Source organism: Ptychodera flava, chromosome 22 (assembly GCF_041260155.1).
Source record: "Ptychodera flava strain L36383 chromosome 22, AS_Pfla_20210202, whole genome shotgun sequence".
NCBI lineage: Eukaryota > Metazoa > Hemichordata > Enteropneusta > Ptychoderidae > Ptychodera > Ptychodera flava.
In genome coordinates, this window is record NC_091949.1 from 20,665,832 (window position 1) to 20,691,929 (window position 26,098).

Genomic DNA, 26,098 nt, shown 5'->3' on the forward strand with positions numbered 1-26,098 from the left:
TGGTCCTTCCTGGAAATCAGTACATTTTGACTGAGGGAGCTAACAAGTATAAATATGAATGAATGAATAAATAAATTTACCATTAGTTGAAAACGGTCTCCATACCTGAATTAACTCTATAGAAAGAAATATGAGCAAAATAAGGCGAGAAAACTTCATGTTTCCATGGCAGCAAATGAATCAAAAAAAGCAGCAGACCAGAAAACTATTGTTAAAAGCTGAATGAAAAAAAAACCAAAAAACAAAAACGCAAAATAACTCCTTAAAACGTACCACCTTATTGTCCCTCTGATTTGATGACTGCCTTTCGGTCCAATTAAGAGTGAAAATCCCATCTGTCTCATAAATTGTCTGTCTTTCCTTATTACAGGCAAATGTGAAACAGTTCAACTTTATTCCCTTGTGATTGGCGTCGTTGTTTTCTTAGCTGTACCGTAATGCAAAACGTGAGTATGAAGACCTTGCTGTATACATTTGTGTGGCATGTTAAGAGAAATGTACGGCTTTGAACATTCATTTCCACGTCAATCACCTGGCAAAAATATGAAAAAAAATTTGAATATTTATAGCTACATTTCATATTTTACGGTAAGTTTGAACGACCCTTTTCACTGAGTCGTAACGTCTTCTAAATTAATTGAAAGCTTCATTGGCTTGTGTCAGTGTAAGTCCCGCAATTTATCTCGACTAATTAGATTGCACTGATTTTTGCTTTAAAATCTAGGTGCATTATGTTGTCAATCCCTTGTTGGTATATTACATTTGATGGCATGATAATGCGGTTTTTGTAATATAATAAAACTGAATTCTGAACAGATCCATGAACGCAACAAAAACCGACTCTGTAGTTTTATCAATTGCATACTAAACTCACAGCTTCATACTCAACTATTTATCATCTTGTCTCAATATTTTATGATAAGCTCGACAATAATAGCAAAGGTGAACATTACGGTTAAGAATAAAAAAATATGAAATGGCAATTATTCTCTTGCTCATCTAATTGTGTATACGTTTTGCTTGTACGTTCATATGTATCAGAGTATTTCGAATTTATGTGGAATAAAATATGGTTGCAATACATAGAATAATCCGATGCGATCAAATTATTACTTATTATACATGTCATAGAGAGCCTAGTGAATGCCACATCTTATGCGCTCATAAGAAATTATTTTGACGTATTGTTGCTTTGTCTTACCTCTGGTTTTCTTTATTCCCTCTAGATGAATAAACATCGTCAAGAGCGTCTACCGTCATGTCTTTCCATCTCTGTCACCGTATTATATTGCTGTACCTTGCTAAGTTTCGTAAATACGTGCAATAATGATAAACGTTTATCGCACTTCTCATTACGTGTATCTAATAATTAGCCTGACCCTTTCGGTCATGAAAATACCACAGCAGGATACCATGCATCACTCGTTGAGATAACTTCAGTATCGCTCAAGATAACCAGATATGAACTGAAAATGCTCCGTCCTTTCGTAATATTGCAGTTGTCTGTAAATTGAAACTTTAGCACATGTTTGCAACGTCATTGAAAGTGGTATGATCAACGTCATGAGAAATATTCACCACAGATTGCTCGAATTAAAAATAATAAAATATATTTTTATCGCAGTCATTGCGTAACCCCTTTACAAAATTTACTAACAATTGCAATTACCTTTGGCAAAGTCCTTCTAACTTTTTTCTATGGAATTTGGAAGGTTATATAAATGTGTAAATTAATGTAAATTAATATGTTAAATAAAGTGATGCGAAACAATAGTACATGTATGTTTTTAACTGCTATTATAGGAACTTTATCATCAATCTACATAGCATTTTATCAACCTTTGTCAAGTTCCTTTAGTTTTCACTAATTTTGAAAAGTTCATTAATGTACAAATTTACCAATAACTCACATTACAACTTTCAAAGGCATTGGTCAAGTTCTCGTGAGATTAAGTGATCGAGATCAATATATCCCTAACATATGAAAGCTCATTAAATATGCAAAATTAACAAGTAGCTGAAGTAAAAATGCTAATAGGTTTCAAAAATGCCATATTTAATTTATATTTAATATTATATTATAGTTTTGTCAATACCAGTAAATTTTGTGACGTTAAATTATTATGTATTCCATTATTCAGCATCGAGGCCCTACGGCAAGCATAACAATACAAGTTTTTTTTGGAAAACGCCGTATTTAAAAGGAGGGAAAGTATGGGATAACGATGTAATACAGAAAACGATAAATCTTGATAATTGTGCACAATATTGATAATAATGTCTTACTGTACGATTTATCAATTTTTTTGAATCCTCCCGCATGCACTGGTCGTCTGCTGTCTGGCTCGTGCTCAGCATGCGGTCACCATCCGATACGTTGCAGTATTAAGTACTACTACTACGGTGTGGACACATGGTTCGCTTCGTTGCCATATAGGTGAAACAGAACTCAGTACGCTTGCAAACTCCTAGACACATGCCATGTCAGTGGCCATGTAAACTATGAAAGCGTGAAAGGCTACTCGAACCAGTCTCAAACGGGCCAGCAACGGCAGCTGTCATCAACCTTGACCGGAAGTATCTACGGAAAATACTCATTCAAAGTCTCGGTCCAAGGTAAGCTACTGCCAACAATCATGACAACCGTGGACTCTCCGTTGATCTAACATCTCGGCCACCAAATTCTGATGCACTGACTGTAATCGGAGACAACTTTAATTGATTGTTTTTTTCTCCTTGTCTGTGGTTTCACCTTGCCTTGTTTACGACATCGTGAAGGAGACCCTCCAGTATGTTTGTCAACTGCACCTTTCAAGCACCTGTTTACGTCGAAATTTCTCGTTCGCCGAATGAAATAGCTCTTCTCAAGAAGCCATCAAAAATGAGATTTATAGACACAATTATTAATGAAATTTTAAGCATTTGAATAACATTGTTGAACTTTGTTGATATCGTTTGCAATTCAATGCTGTACTACTAGCGACATAATAATGATCGTGTTGATCTATGGGTGAGAACATCGCCAAAATTATCATATTATGAATATTCTATTATTTGGTGATTTGGCGATGTCAGTATTTGGCCTTTAATTATTTCATTATTATGCCATATTTGGTGATTGGTCATTTTTATGTTATTATTTGATCTTTATTGTGTGATAATCTGGTCATAATTCCGACATTATCTTGATATTATCTTGACATTATTATGAAATTATTATGTTTATTCGGTTCTTTTGCCATTATCCGGTATTGATGTCTTGATGTGGAACTTATCTCATCATTATTATGCCATTATTTGGTGATTTGGTCATTTTTGTGTCATTATTTGCCCTTCATTAGGCGATTATCTGGCCATAATTACGGAATTATCTTGCAATTATTTGACCTCCTTTATTATCTGAACTCATTATTTGACCTGCATTTGAACCCTACCCAGAAATCATTGTACATGGAGATTCACAATGGCAGCTGATATGGTCGGTCCCCTCGCATAGAGAGAGAAAAGCGGGCTTTACAATAATGGCATAATAATTATGAGATAAGTTCCAAATTTCCTTTTTTATTCGTTTCTACTTCTACAATTCACTGGTATTGCTAAAACTATAAATAATAGCAATAATATACCCCCTCCCGGCCCTAATGGACTCAAGCAAACTCTATAATGTATGTACTCGGCTTCGCCTCGTACATTACGTTATATAGTTTTCTTTCGTCAATTATGGCCGGGAGAGGGTACATAATTGCTTAAATAGCTCATGATAAAAAAGGGCAAGATCACTATTTGTTGCTCCTCCAATTGATGGTGCTCATGACGGTAATATTAATGATGTCTTATTGATTATTATGTCTGTATCCCAACTTATGCGTGGAAATCGTGGTCATAAAATAGAATATGAACGGCTAAATTTCCAGATTGCCACAATATGTAATTTCTACGAGAGGAAATCGGCATTATTTGAAGCTAGTAGTACGTACTCACACTTTAATGACTATAATGTCATCTAATATTCTACTCGAGTTAATATATGTCGTACACCCGGAGATCAAATGCCCTCTGTTCTTCCTCCGTGCACGGAAATTAGTTTCACGTTTGAGTTGTTTTGGTCATAGTCTTATTCAAAACGGTAATAGCTTTTTAATGATGTTTTATCGTGTTTTTGTGTAGTTCGTCTTGTTTTTCCAAGATCATTTACTTTTTTGTGAAACCAGAATTCATTGAATTTTTTATTTTGTGCGAATTATTACATATGTATTAAACACGATTGGAACTAATTTGGGATAATTGGATTTTCATATTTTGCAAATTTCTCAAAAGTGTTAGGTGCCATATAGCTGAATGTTGCAATATTGCAAATTACTCATAAAAACAAGTGTGTAATACAGAAAGAAAAGCAGATGAGATTACATTTGTAGATTAAATCGACATTTCTTCATCCAATTATCCCAAATTAGTTCCAATCATGTTAATTAAAAATAAGTCTGTGTACGACCTTTTTCAAAGTCGTTGCAAACTTACTATAGGCTTAATTGTGTTTATGCTTTTCTATTTATTTCCTTAGTGGCTTCAAAGAATGACTTACAATGTATTATTTTATACCATTTTCTGTATTTTTCATTAGATATTGTATATTTTTATTGTACTCAATCTTTATCTGTACCTATATTTAATACTTCCCATATATTTTAAGACCAATAGCTTTCTATGTACTATTCATACGCATTTAAGAACTGACAGTTTATATTTACACTTTCGTCATAAATATTTTTTAAACTTTTGGCGCGCCTTAGTTTCAGGTTTTTAGTCAGGCGACCGACTCGGGTCACCCTCGTGAAGGAAAAGATACTTAAAATTGGGTCACTTCCTCACTTCCCTTTCAGTTCTCATTGTACACGTCGCCACATCGAAACCTGGAAGTGAGTGACCTGAGTCTGTCGCCTGACCAAAAACACCTCGTCGTTTGTGTTTGCAAGGCAGTACAACATTTATATTTGGCATGAAGCATCTGTAACCTTTCAAAATCACAAGACTGAAGTATTGTTTTGGCTAAAGACCTACACGACCCCTAACCTGTTGGTGGAAAATGGGCCTGTAGCCTTTATCGTAGAATTGAACTCAATGACTCAAAGTTTGTAAATTCCAAAAGTTAGCCTAAAACTATCAGATTTTTCCGCGTGCCCGACAGATATTGTACCCTAATATGTAAAAAGTAAATTTCCTTTTGGGGTTTTTCAATGCGGAAAACCACTTCTTAAAATGTGTTTTCGTCAGCGACGAGGACTGTGGTCTGCCTTGTTGACAACACTCGCGTCCCGTGTATTCGAAAGCGGGGCTCCCGGCTATCATAGAACATGCAAATTCACTATCCAGTTTCTCAAGTGTTGAAAAGCCATAGTTCAGAACTAAATTAGTTCGATGAGTAAATTTTATTTGTGGATACAGTTGGGTACATAAAGGATTCAAGATGACAGACGTAATAAAGATACAACGTTAAAGCAAACGCAAGTCGGATACTGGGATTCATATATCAATCTCTTAAAGGAGATGATTCATATGGAAAATGTACATAATTCTCAAACCTTTAGTCTTCCAACAGTTTTAAGCTATCCTTTCCCTTCAAAATTTAGCAGAAATACCCAATATTTTCATGTCTTCACAAAAATGTAAATTTACACTATAAGTAGACTACACCAATAGGACCATTGTTCTGGTAACCTTCCTTCATAATATTCGCCATAAAAAACTGAACACTACAACTAAATGCGCTCTTTTTATATTTCTCAACTGTGTCTCTATCTCCCTGTCTTTCTGACTGTCGCTGTCTCTCTCTCTCTCAAACACACACACACTCTCTCTCTCTCTCTCTCTCTCTCTCTCTCTCTCTCTCTCTCTCTCTCTCTCTCTCCTCTCTCTCTCTCTCTCTCTCTTCTCTCTCTCTCTCTGCCTCTCCCACTCTCGCTCTAAAATTAATTTATAATTTATAATCTTAATCGATTTTGCATCCATCATACATTTTCTCATCCGTTTCCAAGACCGCAGAGCTGTCCTTAAAAAGCCCCTGACGAGCGATAATGTCTGCATTTGTGATTTTTGACATTGTTAAAATGCAACTTTCGGTAAGCGTAATTGTAATGATCATTGCGCAATTCGAGGAAATGTTTCCATTTGTACATAATTGCTATCAAAAATTTTACAGCATTCGCAACGGTATACTAAGTCACGACATTTCGCATGCATTGCTGACGTGATTTGAAAGAATGATGAGGTATCAGAAGCTTTTTGCCTTCATAGGTAGGTTTCGGTCATATTAGTCCGTAAATAACAATTTAAGCTTTTTTGAAGTTTAGAAAATATCTAGTCAGGTTTGACTTTTCTTGCGTTCAGGCTCACCCAGTGTTATGATACTGATGAAGAAGTGAAACTGACCCAATTTCTACCACAATTAATCGTTGTTTTTGTCAATTGCACACGAGAAAGGGATTAATTATTATAGTCAATGGGACATGTACATTGTAACAAATGTACAGGCTCTACAGTGTCTATGATATGTTTTGTGAGATACTTAGCGATTACTTGACAGGGCTATGACCCAACTTTTCCCGTGGGAATACGAGTGTCGACTCGATCTTTAGATATTAATAAGTGAGAACGAGTATTAACATTTAATTGTTCAAATCAGAGAGTCTGTTAAACTACTTAAGGGTTCATTTTGTCAATATGGCTGCCCTTTTCGGTAAACACCTTTAACACGCTTTGAGCCTTTCGGTCGACGGTTTCGTTGTCCGTTACCTCGCCATTAAACATTTCATGCATTCCACATGACGTAATTAGTTTTGATACGCTTTAACCATAAAGTGGCTGATTTAAATCCGTCTAACCACTCCACAGAGTTCATTTAATCAATTTTGCAGACAAACAAATACAACAGACTTACGAGTAATTGCCACGTCAAATTAGGTAATTACAAAGCAACTTCGCTCAGTAGTTAGCTATATGACCTCGCGTTTATCCAATGTTTTATTGTCTTAATACTGATGAGAAATCCACAAAACTCTGCAGGCAACTGCTCCTCTGAGTGAACTGATACTGATCAACTGCAAGTACTTCACCTTCACAATGTTAATAGTTTGCCAAATAGACTCCCATGTATTATGATTTTATATTTTTGGACAAAGAGCTATATTAGCCACAGTTTGCCCAAGGCATGCGTGAAATTCATAACAATTCAAAACTTCTGCGTAAAAAAATTGCGACCAAACTGTAATTTCTGTCCAATCCCTTTTAGGGGATTCAAACAACCTTAAATAAAGTAAGAGGGGAGATTCGAACACATTGTAAGTTTGTTAGGGGGGTTCATTTGAAAAAAATTTGATTCTATCGCCGCCCCAAGAGGTGAGTGTGTGTGCAGCTTTACTCAAGCAATGGGAAGGAGTCATGAAATTTTTTCATCTTATCGTATTCAATTTGGTAGGTGGGTTTACTTGTTCTGACTGATGCACTAGAAGAATTTGCCTGCCCACCCTTGGCCATAATAACTGAACGTCCCTTAATACCTACTGGTATAACGAACCTTTACAGAGAACTTTACTATTTTAGTTTTGTTTCAAGATTGATATGACATCTTAAATATTCTATAGTGATGTGACATTTTCAATACTGTAGGTTTATTAGAAGATGACTTGGCTGGCGGATAACAAGAAATTTAGTGAGACTCAAAATATTCCAGAAAACTTTCTGAATATTCATGTCTGATATTAGTCTAGATAGTTAACGGCAGATAAAGGAAAGGGAATCAGGCGAGTCTGGCCTGTTTGTAATAATTGAGTAAGAACATGGAAGTAGATATTAGGTCACAGGCGCCCGTAATTCACCGTTATGAGTTATCGATAGTTTGGAGTAACGCACAACAATGCATCCGGGATTTTTGCTCAACCGTCACCTCCAATCCTTTTAAATTGATGGTCGTGCGTAGTTGTAACAAATATATATATTAGTATGGGAGAGGCAAAAACACAGAATAATATCAATAACATGTCACTAGCTATTTTTTGAAACAGGAAGAAGACATAGTATTTTTCTGGTAGACATGTTAAAAATGTTGATCAAATCTGAACGAAAAAATGGCGGAGAACTCAGACAGTAAACGTTCACACACAATACCATGAAACGAAAGAAGTCGATTTAGAAAGATATAAGCATGTTTATTATCTATCATGAAACTTAATTTCTATTGTCTTCATGTGTGATAAAATACTATATTTTTGCGGTTTTTATGTCTCAAATACTCGTTTAATATCGATCGGTATGTATTCTTAGACTAGATACCGATCGTGTAAGATAAGGTATATCACGCACTGCTAATCTGTACCACAATGAACGTAATGGCATAAAATCGAAAGAATGAGTCATAATGCTTTCACAAAGTGCAGGTCTTGAACACGCGCCCTAGGCAAATACATAAAGGCTGTTTTAGTTTTCGATGACCTTTTACGGTACGATTATTTGCACAGTCTACCAGTGTGAAACAAATCGTAAATTATTTCTACTGGAAAGCAGAAAGACAGACAAAATAACACGAAGTCTTCCAACATTACTGTTTCCCTTCAATATTACTAAAATCAATGATGAAAACTCACTTTGATACATCCGGGGCGTGAAAGAAATCCTTCAAAATCACAACTAAAGGGAATTTAAAAAGTATAATTTGTATGTAATGCAAATATGCTGGTCATATAGCCGGTGTTTGAAAGAAATCCTACCAGCCAAGCAGAGCACAAAGTATTTATAAGGATTATGTTCTAAACCATTGTCTCAGGAACGTTTGTTATACCTTGACAGAGTATAGAATTTTGTGACTTTTAACTACTTTGTATGTCAGAAGGTGTCAGGTCAGTCAAAAACATAGCAATGTTAAGTACACTGAGTTCCGTAGAGTTTTATAAAATTACAGAAACATCAGATGGATTTTAAGTTTTCGAGATGATATCCTGATATGTTATAACAATTATGCTATGTGATCGTTTCTTTAATTTTAGAAATATATGGTTATTTTGTAAGTTCCCAAATCAATAGCCGGTTGATTAAGAGAAAGTTACACAAGTGTGTTCTTTAACTTGTGGAACCTGTTATATGTGACTCCTATCGCCTTTATTTCTCTGAACACTTGCCCGACATATTACTCAAAAGTTATATGGGCTAAATCGCAATATTTTTTACATTTATGACAGCACAAGGAACCATTCTGTGTCTTTTGTAATTGTCAAATATCAATCGAATCACTTGATGAAATGTGATAAAATGTACGACTTACAGTAATGAAAAATTATATTGTACAGTCAGATTAGGCAAGCGGGCAAATTTTCATTCAGGCAGCTTGTATTAACTTTCACTTTTGATTTGATTCTGATTTGAATATCTGTGTTGTTTGCTGCATTGTTCTCTGTCACAAGTCGCTCCGTTTATAGGGTCGCACCATACATCCGTACGTTGTTGACGTCTTTGGCACCGGAACTTTAAAGCAGTGGCACGTTCTCATATTGTATGCGTTCGCAAACGTAAGCCTTACCATTGTTGCATTATTGTCATCCGTCATTAAGCAAAGAGCCAACATCTCTTGGAGGAATTGATTCCTGAGGTAATTCGTAGACACCCTCCTGTAGCGTTGTCTCTCGACAATCCTCATGTGGCAAGTTCACATACGTCATAGCGTCATCGCGAAACTCATTGCCACGTGACATACCCTCCACTTCAGTGCTTTCTGATGTAATATGTGAACTTCCTTCAATATTTGTGTATTGTACTGACTCTGCATCCGCTAAGCAAAATTTAAAATTTAAATATTATTTCGATAAACCTTTTAGTGTTTGAACTCATTAATGTTAGATTATGAACTTATTTTAATCAATATCGTTTTGTTTTCAGTTTCGTGTACAAAGTAGAAAAAACAAAGCCAATGAACAACAATTGAAAACATCCATTGGTAAAATTAATATTGGCTCCTATACTACATATAAACAGGTATTCTTCTCAGTGACTCGTTCATGCATGTACACATGCATGTAGACAGACATACAAGCCGACAGACAGGTAAAAATTAAACATGCTTGTAATATTGAGCTTAAGGAACTTGGTCATACAAAGTGTTCTTGTTTCAACTTTAGAATATTTACCAATTAGTATTTGCTTGGTCATAGTTCTCTGTGTCACAGCTGAATCGTCGGCAGAAGGTATATTTTCGTAAGGTGTGCATTTCGTTGCCATTGAATCTAAAGGAGAAGATGGTCAGAAATTTCGTAAGGACAACCACAGCAAGATTCATTTCTAAAGCTTTGAAGTAATCAATGTAAGTTGACGGAACATTTGTGTTTCTGAGTGGTGTGTACAGTTTTAGTACATTGGCCAAAGTACCAAGTGATGCAAACATAAGATTTCTACAGATGCAAATTTCAGTAATAATTAAAAAACCTTAAGTTGCACTGTTTAACATTACATTTGGAAAATCACCGAACAAAATCCCCTTTTGTTTTTTGTTTTTTGCTAGTCTGTCTTGAAACAGCGTATATTGAAATGTTTGAGATGCCTCTTAATCTTCAGAATGGCTGGCCCTGATTGCTCTCCCCTCTTTCCGGCGAACAAAAGATATCCCAATAGGATAAATAATATTCAGTGAAGATTACAGAGGAAATCATTTTATGAAAATACAAAATCGAACAAAACATACAAACTCCCATTGAGATCACGTCTGAAATAAATTCCGCTGACTGTTTATGTTCGCTTGACAACGAACAACAGTGGCTCATAAAACAACAACAACAACAACAACGACGATGATGATGATGATGATGATGATGATGATAAAGGTGATGATGATGATGATTGTTGTTGTTGTTGTTGTTTATAACATTATTTTATTATTATTATTATTATTATTATTATTATTATATTATTTTTATTATTATTATTATTTATTGGGAAAACTTACTTGTGTACTCAAATTCCGACCCTTCAGCGACATTGGATCTGAAATAAAAACGAACTCATTTAACACAAGACTCTGATAGAGTTAATGATTTTCATCGAGAACATACGTTGAAAGGTAAAATATTTCAGTCACAAAGTACAAGTTCGAAAAATGTACGTAACTCTACCTCTGCCTATTACTTCTTGAGTTTACTCCTGTTAAGACACAAATGTATTTAGAATACATTAATCTAGGAAAGGCGGGCGGAAAGATACTGTTAATGGTAGACAATTACAGACAAGCAGATAAGTAACAAGAAAGTGTTCAATTTATGCATGGGACTAGACCAGGATAAAATGATTGATAAAATAAGTATAGAGGATCGTGGCCAGATTCCGAATTGTTAACATCTATGTTTGTGCTGACGGTCTACACAGATCCTATGCAAAGAGTGCTATAAGTTTACTCAGACTTTAAAAAGCAGGGCTGTAGCAGTTCTGAGGTACGTGAAAATAGCTTAAAGGTCATCGAGGACCAACCCTTAATTTAGGACAATAGCTCGCCATACTCTCATCAATACCCACCAAAGTCAAACATTTTATCTTATAAGTAAACCGAACATTTGATCTGTACATAATTGATAGGGTTAAAAAGTTGTTTAAGTTATTGTCTATAGGATGTGACGTATGCAACTGAATACAAGACCCGCAGCCGTTGTAGTTCTTCAGATATGCAAAAGTAGGTCACAATGGCATCCAAGGTCATCCAAGTCTAATCAACATTCAACAGAAACTAAACGTCAGGACCTTGTTCATATTGCAGTAATTGAGATACATGAAAGTAGGTCAATTATCATCCAAGGTAATCCAAACAATTTAGGAACATAATTTTTTCTCATATTAGTCAATATCTACCAAAAACCAAATCTTGAAACCTCTTCATTGTTACATCGACCAAAAAGTAAGTCTGATTAAAAGAATGATTTCAAGAGCATTTGGATATAGGGTTAGATATTATGGGGCTAGATTAGTGCCAAAACACTTGTGTTAACATTATTTCATTTTGATGTAATTTTTTTCGTTGTGTTTACATTTTTAATCAAATGTATTTTGTTTGTATTTTTATGACATTATGACACATTTTTATTTCATTCTCTCATTATGTTTACATTTTTTGTTTTCTCATTTTGTTTGTAATTTTTATTGTATGGTTTAAATTTTATTTCATTCTTTCATTATGTTTACATTTTATTTCGTTTTCTCATTTTGTTTGCATCTATTATATTATGTTTACATTTTTATTCATTCTTGCATTTTGTTTGTATTTTTACTATATTTACATTTTTATTTTATCGTTTATTTTGTTTTCATTTTATTATATTACATAAATTTATACTTTTAATACATCGTTTCATGTTGTTTTATTTTTTAATTTAATTATGTTTACATTTCTATTTCGTTTACTCATTTTGTTTGCATTATTATATTATGTTAACATTTTTTCATTCTTTCATTTTGCATTTTTATTTGATATTAACATCTTTATTCGTTTTTCTCATTTTATTAGGACTAATAGGTTCGGTCATGTCCGTCCGTCAGTCCGTCCGTCCGTTCACGCAGATATCTCAGATATGCCAGGAGCAATTTCGTTCAAATTTGGTACAAGGATTACTTCATATGTCATACATATGCACGTTGATTTGTTTTGTGATACGATCGAATATGGCCGCCATGCGGCTATTTTATTACGATTTTTTCATGTACAGAGCCATAACTCAGACATGTTTCAACCGATTTTATTCAAAATTGGTACAAGGACATTGACCAATGTCATACATATGCACGTCAATTTGTTTTGTGATACGATCCAATATGGCTGCCGTGCGGCCATTTTGTTACGATTTTTTCATGTACAGAGCCATAACTCAGGCATATCTCAACCGATTTTATTCAAAGTTGGTACAAGGACATTAACCTATGTCATACATATGCACGTCAATTTGTTTCATGATATGATCCAATATGGCTGCATGGCAGCCATTTTGTTACAATTTTTTCATGTCCTTAGCCAAAACTCGGGCACGTCTCGACCGATTTTATTCAAACTTGGTACAAGGACATTGACCTATATCATACATATGAACATTGATTGTTAAATGAGACGATCCAATATGGCCGCCGTGTGGCCATTTTGTTACGATTTTTTCATGTCCGGAACCATAACTCAGACATGTATCAAGCGAATTCATTGAAAGTTGGTACAAGGACATTGACTTATGTTATGCATTTGTACGTCAATTTCTTTCACGATATGGTGCCGATGATAATCTGTTAGTTTTAGGATAGTATGCAAAAATGTTTGGAACATCCTGTCGATTAATTCTAGTTGACTCATTTAATGACCTTTAAGATGGTGGCCTACATTAGTTTTATGTTTTCATCACCATGGAATCGAAAATGTTAATATAATGAATAAAAATGAACACAAAATGGAAGAATGAAATAAAAATGTTAACATAACATAATTATATGCAAAAACAAAATGACAGAATGAAATAAAAACGTTAATATAATATAATTCAATGCAAACAAATTTAAAGAATAAAATAAAAATGCAAACATAATATAATAAAAATGCAAAAAAAAATAAAAGAATACAAAAATAAACATAATCAAATAAAAATGCAAACAAAATGAGAGAATGAAATAAAAATGTAAACATATATAATAAAAACGCAAACAAAATGAGGAAACAAAATGAAAATATAACATAGTCAAAATGTTAACAAAATGAAAGAATGAAATACAAATTAAAATAATGAAATAAAAATGCAAACAAAATGAAATAAGAATGCAAACAAAATGAACGAATGAAATAAAAATTTAACACAATGAAATAAAAATCCAAACAAAATGAGAAAACAAAATTATGTAAACATAATGAAATAATGTTAACACAAGTGTTTTGGCACTGATCTCACCCCATATTTTGAAGACAGTCACAGTGGTTTCGCAACCCTTAACACTCAGAAAGGCATACAAAAAGTGGCTTGCTAACAGAGAATCAAGACAAATGCACACTTTTTCATGATTGGGGCACATTATGATAAGATATCAAAGATTTCGGAAACGCCGTGTGTTTTACCAACGTTTTCTTTTTCGTCTGCGGTATCCGACCGCGAGCGCAAGTGCTAACATCAGCAAAGCCGCTAAAAGGCCAACAATCCAAATGCCCTCACTAATGAAACCAGATTCATCGTCTGCCATATCTGTGGAAGGAGGTGACGACGTCACATGATCTGGAAGTAGACGTATTTGAGCGTTAACAAAATTGAAAAAAAATGTCTAACAAGGAGATTACACTGTGCAGTCGAGAAAATAAATATCAAAACACATCGAGTACCTAATATGTTCTTCGTCGAGTTTTAACCATTTTCAGAGTTAGAGATTATTAGACTCTGTTTTACTTTGAATTTTTTCCACGCAAAAAACTCCTATTTGTATTTATGTTTGGTCTCATCACTTTGCTATAAGTGTGATTTAAAGTTCCACATGTAAACTTTCCTTTAGTGACGGCATATAGAAAGTAATTAAGAACGTTTTGTTAAATGATTAGTCGCAATCGGATCGAAAAAAATATACCTAATGTTGTTTGTTGAACTGTTAAACTTCTGCTTTCGCCAAACAAATTTCCGCTACTACTGTCACAGCATACAATGTAAGGGGTTTCAACTCATTAATTACGATCATCTCATTTTCCGTCGTCTTTGACGCTCCTTGTTCACCGGAGGATAAGTCTAGATATTCAACATAGAATATCTGTTTTTCTCCTCCGTCAAAGCCAGGTTTCCAAGTCACAATAAGTGAATTTGTCATTGCAGTAACTTTGATATCCGTGACGTCATCTGGCTTGGCTGCAATGATAAGGGAACGTGTAAGATAAGCTTGTTTGGTAATCTACCGAAGTTTCGTTATTTTTTTTTATTCAACTCAATCATAAATATTATACCGGAAAGGTACAGGCAACGTCACCAAGTCGTATTATACTGTGATACTTTTAAATATTATACTATTGTATCCTAGCTTTCCCACTTAACGTTTCTGAATTATATATATATATATATATATATATATATATATATATATATATATATATATATATATATATATATATATATATATATATATATATAATTTGGTGTCTTTCTGTCTTTCTGTCTGTATGGAGGGATTAAAGGATGATGGATGCAGGCAGGCAGGCAGGCAGTGTGTGTGTATGTATGTATGTATGTATGTATGTATGTATGGATGGATGGATGGATGTATGGATGTATGTATTTATGTATGTATGTATATATGTATGCATGCATACATGCATGCATGTATGTATGTATGTATGTATGTATGTATGTATGTATGTATGTATGTATGTATGTATGTATGTAGTATGTGTGTGTGTATGTGTGTGTTCGTTTGTGTGTAGTCATGCATGCATGCATGTACGTATGTATGTACGTACGTGTGTGTGTGTATGTATGCATGTTCTCAAATGTGGCATGCTCGTGCAGGTTCAACTAAAACAAAACAACATGCTCACTTTTTTGTCGCAGGGTGATAGTGAAATTGACTTCTCCAATGTGATTACTGGCCCGACATATATACTTCCCATTGATATCGCTGGTGACACTGCTAAAGGTAACAATGCTTGTATTTGACCGAGCCATTGATGCGGTTATTAAGTTCTGAGATAATGCCGATCTTACCAACCGGGTCATACCATGTTATTTTAGGGATTGGATAACCAGTCATCTGGCACACCAGTTCTGTAGACTCGCCTTGATTTGCTCTCGATTGCTTATTTCGGTCTTGATACAGTACAGTCGGTGGATCTAAAATTTGATGAGGGGAAAAACATCAACAGCGATCGACGTAGGGGACATATGAAAATCCGGACTATGCAGTTTTATTGCAAAATAAGGATAAACACATACTAACCCAAGAGTCAGGCAGTACCCTCCCGGACAGTTAGACAAATACAGTTAGATTCTAATCTTGTACGCAGATTGAATATCTGGTTGTTTCATGTTATATAAACCATGTCAGAGATAAATAATGAAAACTAAAGTATTATGGTATGGATCATCAACTACTCTGTAATACTCTTATTTACCCATCTGGCGTTTAAATTAGGTGTAACTCTATACGGTGAGAGCATATTAACGTAATTCACTTGCGTCTCAGATGGAAAAAACAGGTTGTATAGTATAGCCTAAGGTTGCATCGTGACGCTTCATGAAAGAAATGATTATCATATGCCACATCTTGTTATGAAGTGTAGTTGAGTATCACAGTATCACACTCGTTGAAGCTTTGATATATTCACTGACGTAATATCGCCTAGAATCATCATTAGATTGAGGCCATCTGATCTCAACACAGAAATCGAGAATCGCAGAGACTTGCTCACATTACAGGCTTTAATTGGTAGACGGGCGCAGTGTGTAGGATTTGCACACAAACATCAAATCTACTTACAGTGAACATTTAGCCTCAAAGTAACAAAATTAATAATAGAGTCAGCATTGTTGGGTCTGGTCACGTCACATCGTAACGTAGTACCGTGATGACGCCACGTCAACCTTAGAGCAAATTGTTGCTGGGATATTTTACCACGACACTGGCCGTCTCGAGTGAGACTTTGGATGCAGCAATGACGTCATTTTCTCATTGTCGACGTACCAATGTAGATCAGCGGGCGGGTTACTACTGCATGATGTACACCTCACTACTATGGTCGTACTCGCCTCAAAATAGTCTTCATTGGGAGGGTAGCTCCTCTCTATCTGCAGTACAGCCTTGCAATCTCTCGGATACTTTGAAACTGTTCGCGGTAATAAAAAGAATCTTACATTGGTGCTTGCTATTGGTTTCCTGTAAAGGTTTCAAAAGTTTGTAAACTTTTCAAAAAATGTCAAAGTCACACAATGTATATGTCATACTGTCGTGCATGAAGCGCCCGGGATGAGGCACTGTACCTCTTTCTTTCACCTGAACGGTCTATGCATGCATTTCAATGAACGATAAGAAAAGGTTGAATGGCAGTTTAGATTAAGGTGAATGAGAGGGACAAGATGTCAGAGTATATGACATGTTGACATGACCTGAGATCAACTTTTTCATCTGAATCATGCAATGCATAAACAGAGGAGACAGCACCGAGGATAGGTTAATGTGTAAACAGCCCATCATCGCTTACGTGTATGAGTACTTACAGTATACTGTTAACGGAATCGGACTTGATTCTACACCATGCGTTACATCAACTCTGTGTTGCGCGCTGCACATTTGAACGATGCCATGTAGTGCTCTGGTCTTGTGATAATGTTTAGCATCTTTTCCGATACTTTGCCGTTGTATTCACCAATGCTTTCATGAACATCCCCAATGCTGACAGACTAATCCCCGTGGTGGACATAGGAACCGTATGTACCAAGATATTGTTGCTGCAGGGTTACTGCTGCTCGTCGTACATGTAAAACTGACCTCGTTACCGGATTCGATAGGACCAGCATCACTAACGGATATGCTTACTTTCTTCACTGGAACTAAGCAAAGGGGTCGCCTTATTAAAAATATGCAATAAAGAATGCGTATGAAGAAGGTTTGTGGGATCGATGATAAGTCCATCACTCTTCAGGAAATACTGTGTAATAGACGACATTTTATCACCCCAAGTGTAATTGGTTTCTTCATATGAAATGGGAAGTAGGCATTCAACCCTGTGACGATTTTTTCACAATTGTTAAAATTTCGACCACAGTTCCTGAAAGATTTTGAAATATATAATATTTAGCTTGTCAACTTAATATGTACATGTGTAAAATGCTTTGCTATTTTCGTCAAGTGAATTCCATGTAGTCCGGGCTACAGTGCAAATGTAAAAGAACTACAGCGCATTGCGCATTTTACATGTTTAGCCTCTGTTTCTAAAAATTCTTCGAAATCGACATACGAAACAAAAATAGGGCTAAAATCATCAAAAGACATATCTAATATCCCCCTAACGGTATTGCAACACAAGACCAAAAGTTAAGAACTTACGGTTATTCAATGTTTTGCAACTAGAATAGAACGAGAAGTTACCCTTACAGTTTATGTCAACAAGCGTTGTGTTACTTCCATGCCCGGTCCCTTCGATTTCGTCACAGAACTGGTTTACGCTCTTCATGTGTATGTTCCCATTGTGATCTCTGGATGTTGTTTATGGCCAGTGTCCTACTTCTCGTTGTAGTTCCGTCAGGGTAGATCCACTCTACATTATTTGTAACATGTTCAGAGTCCACTGCGCATGTCACATGTAGGTTCTCACCTTCTCTGACATACGTTACTAAAGGGACTGTAACGACCGGGTCATCTGAAAGTACAAGGTCAGCGAAGCGACCACAATGAAAAAACAATGTTCATTCCGCGTACAGAATAAACAGTCCTCGGGGGTACTTCCATAGAAAAGTGTACGGGTATGAGCCACCCGATTTGGTTTATTTTTTTCATCCGAAAAGTATCCAAAGCATTGGTCAAGAATAAAGTAATTGTCCCACACTTTAAGAAAACCTTCACATGCATTAGAAAGACGGCGAAAATTCCCCAAAATTGTCACGCAAATCCTAACAATCGATCTTATGTTTTGGAATATACATAGGTAACAGTTTTTCACTCAGCACCCCCGTATATGATAATCTCAGTTGAAACCTCCCCTCCCGAGCTAAATTGTTAGAAAAAAATCGACGACGTCATTTCTTTTAGCTACCTGAATTACATGATAATGAGATTGTGTATACTAACACTTAAAAAATTGTAAAATTCTTCACGTGGTCCGTGTTAAGGACATTGTATCGTACGTATCTGTTTGACACAAAGGCAACTCCTTAAAAAGTGACCTCGTTTGAGGTTGGCACTTACACTGCACTGTAAGCGAGGTTGTGATACTATTCTCACCACGATCACCATTGTAGTAAAGGTTGCTGACGACACACGTAAATAAGAGTTTGACATTATTTCTTCCGGGTTGAACATTGTCTATAATCAGTGGGTTTGATCTTCTTGCATGTCTCTCACCAGCCTTTTCCATTTCACATCGGTGTGTTGTGGTCTACCAGGTGTGTAGGAGCAGTTGATTTGTAATTTGGTACCTTTCTTCGCACACACTTCTGGTAAATTCATCGCTTTTGGGGGATCTGGAATGTAGACGATCGACTTGAAAATAAAATACTCTTTGCTCATCTGTCCTCTCAGCAACCTTTTAGCCCCACTCTTAGCATTTTGGTTATTTTTGCGGCCATTTAAATAGTGTTTTGTTGTTGACGTGTCTTTTGTCATTTATCCTTTGTTGAACAACATTATGTAGACTCATACTTTTACACTGCTTGTTCAAATATATACCATACTATATAATACGAATCGAAGGTGCACAAAAAGTTACTATCTTTTGTACATTTTGTGACAAGATAGCAGCTTTATCATCAAAATTTGCTTATTAGCTGTTTTAATTCGACCGATTTATACGTCCCCCTTATATGACGTCCTGTATTAAGACCTTTCATACTTACATTGGACATTAAGTTTTATGTCTTCATGACAAGTCATTGGGGATGAAATGCTTGTATGGGTCAGTTTGCAGTTAAGTAAAGCTCCATTGTCCGTACTTTTCACCTTCTTCGTATACGTCAGTGGACTGCTTCCCTTCTCCGACGTTACTTCTCCATTTTCTGTCCAAGTCAGGAGTCCTGGTGGTGTGGCTTTGTCCGGACACTACATCGAATTTAGTTTACTTCCCTCGATAACTTCATACATAGGACCAATGTCAGATAATACGTTGCACATTGGTCCCCGATCTATGAAAGTGACGTATACATTTCTTACTATTGCATGATCTTGTTTTAATATATTTGGTTCTTAATTATAGTTGTTGTAGAGAGTTGTCGAAAACGTTAAGTTTAAACCAATCGTCAACAAGTGTACTGTCACTATTACGGTACTTCCCTTTGCAAAGTGAAACACATACCGCTAACTTTGCCTATTACAATGATAGAATTAAATATCGCGACATTTACAAAACAAACAGGATAAATTGTATTTCTTGTAATGATGTTCACTAGACATAATTTTGCGGAATCCAATACGACATGTTAACACTTGTTTGAAATGAGGCTTTGGTTACCTCACGATGTGCTTAAACCGAAATGTAAACTTCTTTTAAAATGATTATCCATCAAGACAAAACAATACAAACAATTAGGACGATGGCGCAGGTAATCAACAATCTGAGTAAAAGCCAAGTCTTTTGTTTTACTAACCAGAATCAAAAGTACTGACAAAAAAAGTACAAAGTATTGCAAAACAGCATTTTATGGTTTGGTGAATATTCGTTATGAGTCTTGTTTCTGAGTAAACGCATTTTGCACTATTTGACTGTACAACTGAATATAGTTTATGCTTGTATTTAGACGAGAACCTCAAATATGCATTGAGGGACTTCCCAAAGAGTTAACACATGAAGCATATACAATACCTAGAACGATCACTCTGGCAGTCTTTCCTTTCAGTTGACCCAAATGCAAACATGTCCAGTTTCCTTCATCACTTCTTTTCACATTGATGATCTCAAGATCCCATTCACCATTTGCAAAATCACCAGAAACACGACAACAATCATCTACATTTTGGGGATCTATGGCTACTATGTCCAGGTTTTTCATCCACGTAACTGACGAAGTAACATTCAGTTTGCAGTAAAGCGTAGCAGGCTACCCAACTATGGCAATTGTGTCACTTGGAATGATGTCCCAGACAGGGTTTATTCCATTGGCTACTTATGTCGAGTAACAAAAAAGATGGAGTATTATTTTCTAGATCGAAAAGATAATATGATACGATTTGGTCTCATGTCTCAAATTAGAAAGCATGCCAATATATAGTTGTGTAGACAAAATGGTAACTCATCGCGACATAGTCCTAGATTACATGTATACACACTTATGCTTTTTATACTGTATCGACTGTTTTATAGACATATTTATTTTAAACAATTATGGCAAGGGATTCTTTCTTGAACATGTACTTCGGGAAGAAACAAACTGCTTGGTTATGATATGCAGGTGTCATAATTGCACCATTTATATCAAATTTCGGAATATCAGACCTAGTACCCTTCGGAGTACAGCATGATATCATCATAAGCTATTGATATTGACTAACATGTTGTAATACAAGAAAGAGTGAACCGTTATGATGATTGTCATTTTCGGAAACGTTCACAAAGGGTTTGCTAAAAGAAACTAAACCGAAAGGTGTTTTCAAAATGGTATCTACATGCTCGCTTTCAAAGTAAATCGGGTAGAACACATTTTTTTTCTTTTTACAGTTCTGCAAAAAAAAAAGCTGACTCTGCAGGGTACGTTTGCAATTGCAGTATAGCTATGTGATCTTCCACCCTCTCTGCTATGCTAGTAATCAATTTATGTTTCCCTTTATTTCGTGCAGATGTGCTTAGAAATATGTACAGCAAGGATATCTCAATCTTGGTTGGAATCCTGCCACTAAAATTGTTGTTATTTGACATATGCCACAGAAAATAAAACCGTGTGCTGTCGTGAACTACTTCATTTCTTTCCTTGTGTATTCAGTACTAATCTTTGCGGCCCTGATACGGCTTTTGCGGCCCGAGGTCGTACGGCGGAAGGGCCCGAGCGTGCGAGGGCCCGTACGTCGTACGACCAAGGGCCGCAAAAGCCGTATCAGGGCCGTAAAGGTTTTATCATATACCTTATGGAATGATAAATATGTAGTTTACATAATATTCAACATTGTTTAGGAGATAAAAATGCGTGCGATATCAAAAATTCATCGCCATTTGTGTAAGTTTTCAGAAATACGATGACCGCTTCCCGTCGCGGATTGACAAACATAATGTACGTCATTTGTTTACCTGCAGAATTCTAGAACGCGCAAAGCAACGTACTGTACGTGACCAACACAGATCAAGGCTGAAATCGAGCTGTATGGAGGACAAAAGCGTGTTGTCAGTTTTTACTGAACAGGCACGCACTTAGTATACACAGGATTTCACTAGAATTTAGAAATAAAAGCCGATGTCACCTGCACGGCCCCACTGTCGCCACGCGCAACTACGATCTGAATGAGCTGACGTTTTCCTAATCTCGCGCTGGCTTGTTTGTGTACGAATGGAACGTTTGCAGATAGCAACGCGCGTAGTAACCAGAATCGAAATAGTTCAGAAATGCACGCGATTGCCCATATTTGGGCACCGGGCCGGGGCGTGATACGTAAAAAAAAATGCACGGATCTGAGGGCGCTTTCTCCCACAGCTTTACACAGGCACGTGAATGTAGGTATATGATAATACATAAAGCATATCAAAACGAAATACCAATTATTTTGATTGTCTGAGGTCTGATGTGTAATTCACAATGAATATATACGTCATAGTCGTATTCAGATTCAGATTCCAATAGACATCTAACTAAAGTTTCGCATAAATTGAAGAAGGTGAATGTTTACCTTTGACATTTGCCAACACAGAAACAACACACAGGAAGGTCAATACCGGCAGGCACATGGTATATTACTCTAAAGATTCTTCAATCAAAGTATCCTATAGTGGCTCCTAGCAGAATCTGTAATTCAAGCGGAAGTTGATCGCATTATGGAGAAGCGTAAGAGATATTTACCAAAAAACATGAGCAACCCTCCTTAAAGTGGCACTCCCATTTGGTAACATTTTTAAAACACATTTTTTTAGTGCCAAAGGTCGATATTTGACGTGGCGACTGCGCGCGGATTGCGAGATATCGATAAAAACATGTCTTCAAAAAAGTCAAAGTTTGAATTCCGGTGGCCCACCTAAATTCAGCTTCCGAACATCGAACGTTCGGCACTGGGGCCATTGTCAACTAAGCTATTAGTCAGGTGGCTTTGCAACAAAAACCGGCAAGATCGTTATTCGGATGACAAAAGTGCCAAATTTGCTACAGAGGTTCGCATATATGTGTAGATCAAAATTAGCTATTGCTCCAAAAATTTGGGCCACCGGAAAGGCTCAATGACGTCATAAATTCGAAATGGCCGCCATTATGTTGCTTAAAGATGTTAAAATAAGGTTAATTCAGTTTACAATATTTTTTTGAATAAACTGACACAAACATTCTCAATTATAAATACAACATAAAATTGATGCAAATCAATTATTATGATGACGTCATAAAGCCAAAATGACCAACCAAATTCAAAATGTCAGTAGTAACATTGTCTAAAATGTTAAAGCACTGTTATTAAGCCTGTTTCAACATTTTATCGCTTGAACTGAAATTAAGACCCCAAATTACAGACAAAACATATAATTGATACAAATTAATTATTGTGATGACGTCATAAAACCAAAATGGCAACCGAAGTTACATTAATTATGGCCTATTATGAAGTTCACTATGCTCGGTACAATAGCCCAATTACGTGACAAACTTATAGTCAAAATAAAAGATAACTGTACCAAAACTTAGCCAATAAGTTCAACACAAATAACAAACTCTTATGAGATTATTTATTATTAAACAATAATCTGTGTTTGAAAAATCGAATCGATATAAAAGGAAATGAAGGCAACTTCACACACTGGTTCAACCTTGTTTATGATACGGTATAGTGAGTGGATCAATGTGGTTTTGTGATAGGGAAACATGGTGCGAAACCAGTGAATCGATAGTGTTTTGACCCTCGTAATGTGACCTTTGTCCCAGAAAAAAGGTTGGTGTTGGTGATTCCTCCTAGCGGCATTTCGGGCCAAAGTGAGGTCCCTTCTTCAGTCACTTGAATGGTCTTGTATTCCAACATGCTTAGTTTGATGGTAGCCATCAAAAAGAGATGCTAAGATCATTATGTTGTGGTCTGATTGTTGCGTGAATTGTTGCTAAGACCGTTCATTTGTCCTCTCCTTGTGTTTGAATTTTGCTTGAAGGAGGATATCTTGTATGATTTTTCTTTCTTTTATACGTTATTATAGTTTTCTGGAAAACCATGGCCAGCGTATAAGCGTCCTTCATTATTTTCCAGTTTCTTATCACATAGTTTGATTAGGCTGGTTATGATGAGGTTGTGCTGACAAGGTTTTTGTTATATCGTTACTCTTATTTTTGTTGATGAAGGATGGCTGACGTTTTGTTACATTAATTTCTTTTTGATACAAGTTATGTCTTTCTTTTTGTAATCTCGTTGTTGAAGTTTTTGCGTTGAGAAATTGACCTTTTTTATGAAGTCAATATTGTTGTTGCATGTGCGAACATATCTGCGTAATTCACCTTTAATGAAGCATTTGAAGGTTGGTGGCAGATAAATATCGTCAGATGGTTTTGTGTGGGTTTTACAATCGAGCCATCTCTCTCGATTGCGTCTCTGGCATTTGAAGACCACAAGGTCAGGGTATGAGATTTTGTCGATAAAATATTCAATTATGAATTCCCAAGTTTAACGTAGGGTACAGGGTGTTGCACTCGTCGACAAATGTTCTGAATGTTATAAAATTATGTTCTGTTCCTGAGTAAATCATGAAAATGTTACCTTTTAAACGTTTCCATACGAATATTGACCGGATTTGGGATTTTATATAGTTTTCTCCGTTTCATGGTATGAGATATCAGCTATTTCTGGTGAGCCCATTCTTCATCCATAGATTTGTTTGTATTTTTCTCAGTTGAATTAAAATATGTTGCGTTTCAGAATAATCAACAGTTAGGCTTAATATACGTTGTTGGTGGGTTTTTTGCATCATATCAGTTGGTTGGTAATGTTTCAGAGTCCAACGCTACGATCGCTGTATTTATGGCTTCATTTTTCGCATATTTGTCTACATTGATACCACTTCTAATGTTACCAGAATAGAGTTTGCTTGTATATTTATTGATTCTAACTAGTTAATGAAGTTTTGTGTCCTTGACATATGTAAGTCGTCTTTGCATGATTGGTTTTATGGCAAAGTCTAGAAATTCCGAGATTTGGTTTATTGGACTCGAGCAGCCATTTCTATGAGACGTTGGATGATGATTGTTCCTTCTACTTGGGTTTTGTGTATTTTTGGCAGGAGACACCATTGTATTGTACAAATTATTCTACTTATGGGAATGGGGAAACTGTAAATCACCTCGTCAATGATTTTCTTGTCGCAGATAAACGATATCATATACAATTTCCATCGTATAGCTAATGTCGCCAAGTGTTGCCTTAATGTACAGTAATAGTGTACATTTCGCAGCTGTCTATAACTTTCTTTAATGTCATTTGTCGTATTCACAATTGCTATGCCTCTTACTTTATTGATGGGTTTTATTGTGATTTATTTGTTTTTCAGAGCAGTCTTGTCTGGTAGAGTCATGTTCTTTCTGATGTGGGTTGCGAATGGAATTTCCTCTATCGATCTAAGTTGCTTCGAGACAGTTTTACAATTTGGGGTTTTCCGCCGTTAGTAGTGTCGACATTGGATTTATCTTAGAACAGATGTCTGACTGATGAATTGATCGTTTGTTTCTCATGATATTGCACAATCTTCATGATGCGAATAGATTTGTTGATATCTGATAGGACAATTTTTCTTTATCTATAGGCACTTCGGAATGGGAATAAATTTCAAGCTTTTGCTTGATGCTTTGATTTCAACATTTGGTAAGGTTTGATTTGCAAGATTTTTAATGAATCTGAGAATCTTCCTTAGTTCTTGCTTTTTTAATCTTCGAATTTCTGTTTATGTTCTTCCTGGCGTTTTTTATGTTTTTGGTTTCCAAACAGCAAAACGATACCAAAAACGAAAGGCAAAGACGCTTTTCATAGAATTCGTAAAAACTGCAAAAAAGCAAGGTAAGCTAGCTTCAAAAGTCAAAAAGGTCTTCTCTTTGTTCAAAAAACCCTGACCAAACGGTCTTTTGAGGCCGGCACATCCTCAAAAAAGAGTACTAATGTAACACAAAACTATGTGTCTGTCACCACACATCGAGACATAAAAAAACCCCAGAAAATTCAACAAACGAAAAGGCTTCTCAAACAAATGAAGCAAAAGATCAAATCACAAACATAAAAC

The 26,098-nt window shown here is 35.8% G+C and overlaps 1 protein-coding gene across 2 annotated transcripts in view; it reads left to right on the plus strand.

The window, feature by feature from the left end:
- Positions 1–26,098, plus strand: part of LOC139122933 (uncharacterized) — a 55,722-nt gene that overhangs the window by 22,521 nt on the left and 7,103 nt on the right. Inside the window, exons 5-6 of one of the 2 annotated variants that reach the window (XM_070688809.1) lie at positions 371–446; positions 1,227–1,332. In XM_070688809.1, coding sequence (XP_070544910.1) covers positions 371–438 — 68 coding nt within the window. In that variant the 3' untranslated portion in view covers positions 439–446; positions 1,227–1,332. Of the gene's footprint in view, positions 1–370; positions 447–1,226; positions 1,333–26,098 lie in introns of those variants that run through there. The other variant, XM_070688811.1, reaches the window with a different exon arrangement.